Source organism: Atta cephalotes, assembly GCF_000143395.1.
Source record: "Atta cephalotes unplaced genomic scaffold scaffold00118, whole genome shotgun sequence".
Taxonomy (NCBI): Eukaryota; Metazoa; Arthropoda; class Insecta; order Hymenoptera; family Formicidae; genus Atta; species Atta cephalotes.
Genome location: NW_012130182.1, coordinates 1703 through 11744, shown reverse-complemented (window position 1 = coordinate 11744; position 10042 = coordinate 1703). Strand labels below are relative to the sequence as shown.

General features: G+C 33.2%; 1 protein-coding gene across 1 annotated transcript; it reads left to right on the top strand.

The window, feature by feature from the left end:
* Window positions 1-4968: 4968 nt before the first annotated feature.
* Window positions 4969-6545, top strand: LOC105625143. The gene is made up of 2 exons (XM_012206482.1): window positions 4969-5098; window positions 5641-6545. The coding sequence occupies exons 1-2, from the start codon at window positions 4969-4971 to the stop codon at window positions 6543-6545; spliced, it is 1035 nt and encodes a 344-aa protein (XP_012061872.1).
* Window positions 6546-10042: the final 3497 nt, after the last annotated feature.

The window sequence follows — 10042 nt, the reverse complement described above, 5'->3', positions numbered from 1 at the left end:
GAGAGAGAGAGAGACTGATGGAACGTACGGGACTGGTACGCAAAAAGAGAAAGAGAAAACCATCCGTGAGATGAAGAAGAGAGGGAGACCGGGTCGTTCGGGACCGTGGAGAAGAGGATAACACCACTTACAGACCGCATATGTATATCAAGAGCGGCGCATAGTAAAACTCGATTACACTCGACTCGGATGTTAAAGCCGATGACAACGACGACGACGACGACGACGATCAACGGGTGATCGTTCACAGCACGGGACGTCAGTAACTGTACTGAGTGCCGCTGACACTCACTCATGCAGTTTCACGGTCCGGGTGGGGACTGGAGTCGGGCCCCGAGATCATGGGCATAGCGAAAGCGGGAGTGGGAAACTGTCTACAGGGAAGGTGTGTGGTGTCGATAGGAAGGAGGGAGAAAGGCGAGAATCGTGGAAGGACGAGAACGAGTTCTTTCCAAGCTTGGCTTGTAGTCGCCAGACAGGTATCTGCCTGGGTGAAGTGATAGTCGTGGCGTCCTCTACCGAGCCACCCGCTGGATCAACCATCCGGTTTCTTATTTAAATACCTGATTCTTTACCGTTCACTGCCTTTCACGTGGACGCCCGTAAGTGTGTGTATGTGTGTGCGTGTGTACATATACGATCGTCCGTGTGCACCTGCCAAAATTTCACCGCTGATGCTACAGAATGTTGCTCCTCTCCTTAGCATCTTCGTTGGATCATTTCGCTGTATAATCCGTACACGGTGTACCTACCCCATGAATGGTGTGAATGGAAAGCACAATCGCCCGCAGGCTATATGCTCGATATCTACCTATAAACATCTCTTCATGATCGATAATTTCAGAATGTTGTAATATTCATTGTACGTAGATACTAAAGAAAAATGTTGAGAATAAAAAATATAGAAGATTTGATTTACTTCAGATAATATATTTAATATTGGATATTTAACCCGTAATTAGTAATCCTTTCATTTCCTTATCATAAATACATCTTTGCGATTTAATATTTCTTTTAAGAATTTCCGTTCTATATATGTATAATGTCTTTTATTCTGTAGATATATCTCTACTTAACATACTTTAAACAAATATTTTTATACAAGTATTAGGTTGATGCAGATGAAATGACCGTTTTTCTATATTGCTATTAAGAACAGTCGTAACTTCGTTAAAAAATGAAATTTTGATTTAAAAAAGGATTTTAAAGCTTGAAAACTCTACTTTCAGAAACTTACTATATATTTTTTTTCAGTTTATGTGAGTTTGATAATTTTTACATATAGAAAATTATCAGCTGAAAAAAATGAAAAAATTTCTTTTCACTTTATAAGTCTGTCATGTGCCTCCCAAAAATCGAGAAACTTTTTAACCATCTATCATAAAAGATTGAAGTTTTCCCTGCAAAATTGTTTTTTAATAATGTTTCTATCTTTTGTTTCCTATCATTTTTTAATAATGTTCCGATCTTTTGTTCCTAAGTATTCACGGATTAAGTAAAAGGAACATTCTAACTTTGATTGCTCATAACTCCGTTAAAAATCATTATATTGTAATAAAAAGAAATACAGATTCTTAAAGCTGAAACTTTGAATGGTATGATCGCTAATTTTTTAAAAATATTCTAGAATATACTGGAATATATTATAATACGAAAAACGGTCATTTCATCTGCACCAACCTATTAAAAGAGAAATGCCCTGAGAAATTATAGAAAGAATTGCTTTATGACAAGGTATATATATATATATATATATATACACATTCTTTGGAAGGAAAAGAATAGCACAAAGGTTTAGACGTTAGGTTTAGACGGTTTTTCGATAACGATGATAAATATAGCATTGATGCGTTCGACCTTCCTCGTAGAGCTTGTAAAGAGAAATTGAAATAGTTCTGGTCTTTGTCGTATGTCATTGTTTCCGAGATAATGGTTCTTATGATGTTCTCCTATTTTGTAACTCTTAACGATAATGTCGATATCATTATAGCATGGTTGCACAGATATTTCATATATAGTAAAAAAAACTGCGCAAGGACGCATAACGATATCGACATTGTCGTTAAAAGTTATAAATAGAATATGGCTCCTCTGTGCATAAATTTTTTTTATCAAATTATATATTGGACAAGAATAAAAGTTCGTATCGCTGCGAATTTTAAAATTAAAACAATTGTATGTTAACAACGAACAAAATTTAAATTTAAAAAAGGATTTAAAACTTTAAAATTTTTATTTTTGAAAAGTCATTACAAGACTAAAAAGAAAAATTTATGAGCCGATGCAAGTTATTTGTGCGTAAAAAATATAATGTTTATTGATAAAAATCTAGATGTTGCGATCATATAATTTTGGTCATCTTCAGTAATTGGCGCAATGTAAGCTATACGCTATTTATTAAACTAAGTCATTTGATAAATATACAAAATATAAAATGCGTCCAAATTAAAAATCTTGAAACGTATAGTATTTATTTGAATGTGTACGTGAGTCAATCGATAAAATGATACCATTGCTGTAATAATAAAAATTTTAATAAGCAATAGTCGAACTTAGCATTATAATTAAAAGTGAACTTAAATTATGACACATCTTTTATTTTTATATTGCGTCATCACATCTTTTATAGTTTATATTGCGTCAATTACTGAAGATGAAAAAATTATAAGGTCAAAATGTCTAGATTTTTATCAATAATTACATTTTTTTACATACAAATAATTTGTGTCGACTCTTATAGGCTTTTCTTTTTATTTTTATGATTGTATATCACTCGAGTCTTTACACTTCTTGTATTTTAAAAGTCATTATGTTTTTTGAGTTTTGTGAGTTTAATAATTCTTACATATAGAAAACTATTGGACAAAATTTTCTTCTCACTTTATAGACCTATCATGTAAAAAAAACTTGCAAAAATTTTGGACTTTCTAATATGAAAATTTAAAGTTTTCCTTAATTGTTTCTTAAAGATATTTCTGATTTTTTTGTTACTGAATTATCATGTATTATAAAAGAAATAAAAGAAGCATTTTAACTTTGATTGCTCATAATTGTATTAAAAATTAATACCATAATTAAAAAAATTATTAAAGCTGAAATTTTAGTTTATCGAATGATATATAATGGTATACAATTTTTTTTAAATATGTACTTCATTTGTATCACATTTTTCTAAACCATGATACAAATTAAGTAATTCTCCGGACTTTTGTTCCAACTCAATGTGTATCTAGTTGATAATTATTTATATTAAATGATCGATTTATATTAAAGAATCGCATATAAATTTAGGACATCTTAAAACGGTATATCAGTTGGACAATAATGACAGTGAGTTTTGCTTAAGTTGCTTCTGTGCAACAATTGCACAGAAAAATAAATGTAACTACTTTTAAAGATAGTTTAATATGTTATTTTTTGAATTTATATAAAGCTTCATTGTGTAAGACAGAAAAAGACATCAAAGAAATAGACATCATTAGTGTTCTTAAGACCGAATAGAATGTTTGTAAAATCCATTAAATTGACCTTGTATTAGGCTTAAAGGTGACTAGAACAAGTTCCGTTACACCTTCTATTTGTGAGCACAGCGTAGACCATCTATCTGTTCTTGTTGATTTTTTCCAACTAAGAGGGCAAAGGACATTTTATGTTGGTGACCTCCACGCTGGAAGCGGTTATCGATGACCTGTCGAGTGGATCGTGCGAAACGGGAAAGGAAATTTTACCGCTGTAATGTCGCCAAATAAATAACGATTATATTTGATTGCCTTGTACACGATTGCTGAACAGCCTATCGAGTCGAAGACGAAGTGTCGACGCTCGATTCGACTTTACAATTTGCTTGTGAATGATTGTGGGACATTGACGATGTCTCGATATGACGATAACTTCTTTATAAATTTTTTGATATATTAAATATATAACTTGAACGAAACAGACTTATTGTTAAAATATTATTTTAATTATTAGCTTTTTTCTTAAATAAATATATGAATTTTATTACATTCATATTTTTTTAATCTTCAAAATGATTTCTCGAAATTATTGCTATAAAATTCATTGCTGTAAAATAATTTACGATGTTAGCTCTCTTTCTCTGGACAGGAACCACACGTTCATAGGCTCGGATTTTCCTTTCATAGAGACAGGACCTCTATATTCCAAAAGAAATTGCGGATCTTGATTTTCAGGCATACAAAGATATCTGCAACAAATCGTATAAACGTTTGTGAAAACCTTAATGCTAATATAATAGCCATTTAATCTGTAACACATTTTCTTACACTAAAAATCATACAATTTTATTTAAAAACTTTTTTTTTAATTTTTTAGAACTATAAAATATAAAATATTCTAAATTATTACTTAAAAATTCTTAGAAAAAGTCTCTGAGTCATTAGGATCAGTAGAATGTATGTTCTAATTATAGGTTTAAAAAAGAAATGGCATGTTATCACTCCCTTTTTTGAAATATTTTGCTACGTTGAAAGGAAAACGATACCAAGTAAAAAATTAAAATTTTTAAGATAATGAAAGAATCTAAAGACTAATATCTTTAGGAGATTGATTTCCTTTTATTATCTCAAAATACTGATTTTTTTATTAGTATCATTTCTTTATTCAATTTTTTTTTAATTTTTTTTAATTTTTTCAATTCAATGCAGGGATTTATTGCATTTAAAACCTTGACTTTTACATATATATCAAGTATAAGAAGCCTGCCCCGGCCCTTTTTTCAGCAGGATGTAAATGGTCTCCTAGGGTGTATCAAAGAAGCCTCTAAAATGCGTATTTCACGTCTAATCGAATTAGCCCCGCCGTGTGAGTTCTGACTCGTTTCTTCTGTTGATAATCATTAAAACGTGAACATTTGTGACGATACTATTACGTGATACTTACCTGTCATTGAAATTATACTAAATTTTTTTGTGTTACGCGTTGTCTAATTAAAATCACTTGAAAATCATGGAGGTACTGATAGATTGCTATTTCGACAGACTGTTTTCGGAAATGGAACGCAGTTGCTTGGCCTCGCGATACAAACGTCGCGAGCTGGTCAGTTATTTCACCGATGTGATAAACAGTTGTGCAGAAGGTAATAAGATTTATGATATCAATGTCTTATATATGCGCGATATTTACGCGCGAGACGTAAGTGACAAATGAATCGCTGTGGAGATCATCAACGATCATTAAATCGATGATCATTAAATCGTACGATAACGTCATTTTATTACCCACAAGTCCGACAGAAAATTCCTAAATTCGCAGACGATATGCATCGTGGTTTCATAATATTAACGATGTATATATTGTTTTATGCTAAATCTTATCCGTCTCCAAGGCGCTATACGGGAATGCCTGAACTACGCAAAGATATCGCCGCCCATTATGATCTTACCGTTACATTAAACTGTGCCTAATCCTTTTGTCTTCGTTGTTTTGCCAATGCCGTTGCAGTAACGGCATACCACGCAGTAAAAATACCACGCGCCGCAAACGCATCGTCATGAATTCCAGAATAATTTACATCTTCGTCTCATTCGTGTTTTACGTGAATAAATTCCATGATTTTTTACTTGCTCCATCATTTTACAACCGATAAGATTATGAATCACGCCTGCTTGATGCTTCCAGCGGAAGACCTTGACAAGCAGGACGTATGCGAGAGGATAATTCTCTCAGCTTTGCGTTATCACAATATCACGATGATGGAGAACGGATCGATTTGTTTACTCGGCAAGTTTCACAATGTCCTTTACGTGGCGGTGAAGCTATGCTATGATTGGGATATCCACAACAACACGATTGTCAGTCGACTGTTAAATGATATATTCTACTGCGAGAAGACGTTCGAGCGATTACTCGTTGGGGCAATCTTTGGCACGCGCGTAACGCATTTCCTGTCGGGTTGGAAGTGCGACTTTGACGATCGCGAAGAGAACATCCGGGCTCTCGTGTACTTCTTGGATCACGCAATTAGCGGTCAGTTGGAGTACCGTTGCGAGTTCTCGCCAATAAAAAGACGTTTCATCGACGTGACCATGGAGTCGTATGGACAAGTTCTGCCTCTCAGGGTCGCGATCCAACATGGCGCACCGGACATCCTGTTGATCATGCTGCGCTATGGTGCTTCAGTCGAATCTGACAAACTGGCTCCGTCGCCGATAGAGATGATTTTGACAAAACTGAGCGAATACGAGGCACAACCTGGACAGGAGGAAGTCATTTATCCGGAACATCTGCTGATGTGTCTGAAGCTACTATTGCGAACTGTGACCGCTGCCTACATCAGAACTCCTGATCACATTGCCGCTCACAGCGGTATATTTAGTATCTCTTTGTACGAACAATATCCCAACCTGGCGAATCAAAATCTAATACCTCCGGAACGTAGCGGAATTTGTCCAGCGGAACTTAGACATCTGTGCCGTTGCCGAATCCGCGAGATCCTCCATAACAATTGGGCATTGCCTCACGGGATCAAGAAACTGCAGATTCCAAAATCTTTGAGAAATTATCTGGATCTGCTGCAAGACTGATGACTCGTTCGCGGGATAATCAGTATCGATTATTTTATTTTGTTTTAGCATTGAATCTTAATGAAATATTTTATCATGCATTTGTACGCAGTCTTAAATGTCTTAAAATTTCACTGTGATTCGATAAAACGTACTTTCTGTCGATTCGACTGCAGAATCCAACAAATGCGCGTCGAAGTCGTATAAAGTTCTTGAACTTGGATTACAATTCAGCAAAATATATGAAGAGAAAGTAGAGAACGACGTCAAAGATTTTGATAGATACGAATCATACATTTAAATATATGTCAGATTTTATGTGGATTTGATATATGAAAGTAAAATCTCGCGCGAGACACTCAAGTAGGTCTAAGGTTTGAGAAAAAGTCAAGTTCAGAAGGTCAAATGATAGCGTCTTATAATGACTATGTTAATGAATCTTGGGAATTAAAGAAAAACTTTGTGAGGGATACTTTTGTATACGCTCGCGATGCGAGTACCAGAAATTCAAGAATAATGGAAAGTATGTCATGAGACAATGTACACGTTCGGGAAACCAAAGTTGTGAACCGTTAGCAACTTTCGTTCAATCTGAGAATCAAATGAAAGAGATAGTATTGTAAAAATATATATATAATATAATTATAAAAATAAGAACTTTTTAATATATTTTATTATATAAATTTATATAAATTTATATATCTATATATTTATATATTAGCAATATTTAAAATAATTTACCTATAAGCATCTTCCGAAACGTTGATCTTTCCTGGTTGACCAGTGGTCTCTGTGCGACTCGTAAGATTTACTGTATTTCCGAATAAACAATAACGAGGCATACGATGACCGATTACACCAGTAACTACTTCTCCACTGTGTATTCCAATTGTAATTTTCTGTAAAATAACAATCAATATATGTATATATATACATATATATATATATATATATATATATATATATATATATATAATTAAATTAAAAAATAAAATAATATATATATATATATATATATATATATATATATAAGTTAAAACGGATCTTATTTTAATAAAAGAGATTTAATATTATTATTGTGATGTAGCATATCTAAAAGTTTTACAAAATTGCAACAATTTATAATATTAGATAACATTATTATATGGCAGAGAAATTGAGCTCAAGTCGATAAACCAAGCTAAAAGAAAATACGATTGTTTTTGAGGCACTCCGTATATACGGGCATATTTAAACTATAAGAATTTTTGCCGGACTATAATAAGATTCTATAAGGGGTATGATATCTGCATACTTCATCGCCAGGAAGGTGAGGAATGCTGGAAATATCTCGGCCCCGTGTTCATCAAATTGGTCGTATCGATTATCGATTGCAGCTGCGAAAGGCCTGGGTTTCAAGGTTTCAACGGGAGTTCCGAATTATCATCGCTTTCACGAAAGCGCGACTTCACCTTCCATTAACTTGAGTAGAGTCGGAGTCTTGTTATTGTTCGATTAAGTGCACGTAAATACACTTACAATCTATAATAGCCGACGTAATAACATAATTTACATTAAACTTTTTATATTTCAAATATATATATATATATATATATATGTATGTAAATAAATAATTAATTACATCGAAAATATATAAGTATAATTTTAATAAAATAGATATTTGGCATGTCATTTCTTTATAAGAAACGACGTTGCATGTTTTATAATATCGTCGAATACCATAGCAATACATAAAATCTTAATTAAGATATGTTTCTTTTAAAACTAAATTTAAAACACAAAATAAAGATCGTATTCATAAGGTTTTTACAAGATGAAGTAGATTGTATTAAATTTTATAGAGAAAAAAATCAATATTATGCTTGGTTCGATATAAATTTCTATATCCTCTATGTATATAGGGGTCTGCTCGATAATCGTATTACAGCAACATTTTAAGCACGTAATAAAAGAAATGTTGTTGGGATGTCGTGCGTGTAATTTAATGTATATGAGAGAATGAAATTAACTAAAAGCGGCAATGTTTTAAATTATACTATCAAAATAAACGATTTTAATCTTGAAAAATATTCACAGACGTCACATTTTAATTTATATTTATATGAATTTGTTTAATATAAATTAATTAATGTAAATTTATTTAGAAAGATATCTAAACTTGAATACATACAATACTGAGAGTATATATTTATTCTACATACTTCTTTTTATCCTTGATACACACACTCCTTGAGACTCCATCCATATTTATTACCGTAACTTCCATAAAAATGGACATATTTGAATTAATTATTTTTTTTCGATGGAGAATTGATTAAGAAATAAAAATAAATCCATGATGTATAAAAGTCGATAGAATTAAGGAGCTTCGAGATATATAAGTTTAAAGAAAAAGAAAAATTCAGAATCACGAAAAAAAATCTCAATTTAGTAAATTGCACTAGCTGGAGTTTCTGGGATTAGCCAGGGTTAATTTTATTATCAGAAAATTTTCGTTTTTTTTCTACATTAACATTTTTCTTATATATACATATCTTTATACTAAAAATAAATTGGCTGTAAATTTCGGAAAATAATTTTTCTCTTTATCCCATGATTTTACGTATAAATCTCGCGTACGAATTATCTACTAAATTGACCTTAATTGATTTTATCTGCTCCCGCTATATTCTCGTGTTGTGTTTATTTATTTACTCGTCATCATGCAAGTGGCGAAGCGCACATGTGCAATATGTTTCATTATTCCCGAGTTGTTCTATAAGAATGTCGGGACGTGACGTGTATAATTATCGGCACGTAATTCCGGCGCAAGTTAGGTCGGAGATAATAAGGTAACCGGTTAAACGTATAAATTAGGTGCGCATGTGCCTCGGAGGTTTTAGCAAACTCGATGCCGTGGTAGCGCGGTGACCCGTGCCGAAAGCTCGAGCCCAGGCCGGTTACCGTATTACAAATTAGATCCGCTAACTCTTCTCTAGCAGATAATTCGTTTAACCGGGCGCGAAATAGAGCGGGAAGTAGAATGGCCTTGGTTAAATGGATTTTTCAATCGGACATAGAACTGACATAATTATCAGTAATTATAACGCTATCGCCCTATTCACGGAATTAAAGATCCGGGTAAACTTGAGGAACAGAGAAGCTTAGCTTTCATGAAGCGTGGGATACAAGGTGTTCGCGACCGATTGCATTTCCTTCCAGTTTGCTGATCCTTCGACAAACTTGGCCAATCTTTCCTCTAAGGAAACTCGATGGATTACTCACTCGCGTGTAGTCATCTACTGAAGTGTAACTGTCCCTTATATCTTCCTCTTCAGCTATTCCGAGTAAACTTTATCCGAATGTAGATTCAATTTCAAATTTTTCAGAAATCCAAAGTCCGGACTTGGACCTTCGAGAAATTATTACACGTTGTCACGTCAGCGAGAAAGATTGGCAAATTGACCCGTTAAAAAGTGTTTGGTTGTGATAGCTATGTACACTTAATATATCATTGTACCATAATCCTACTTTGCTTG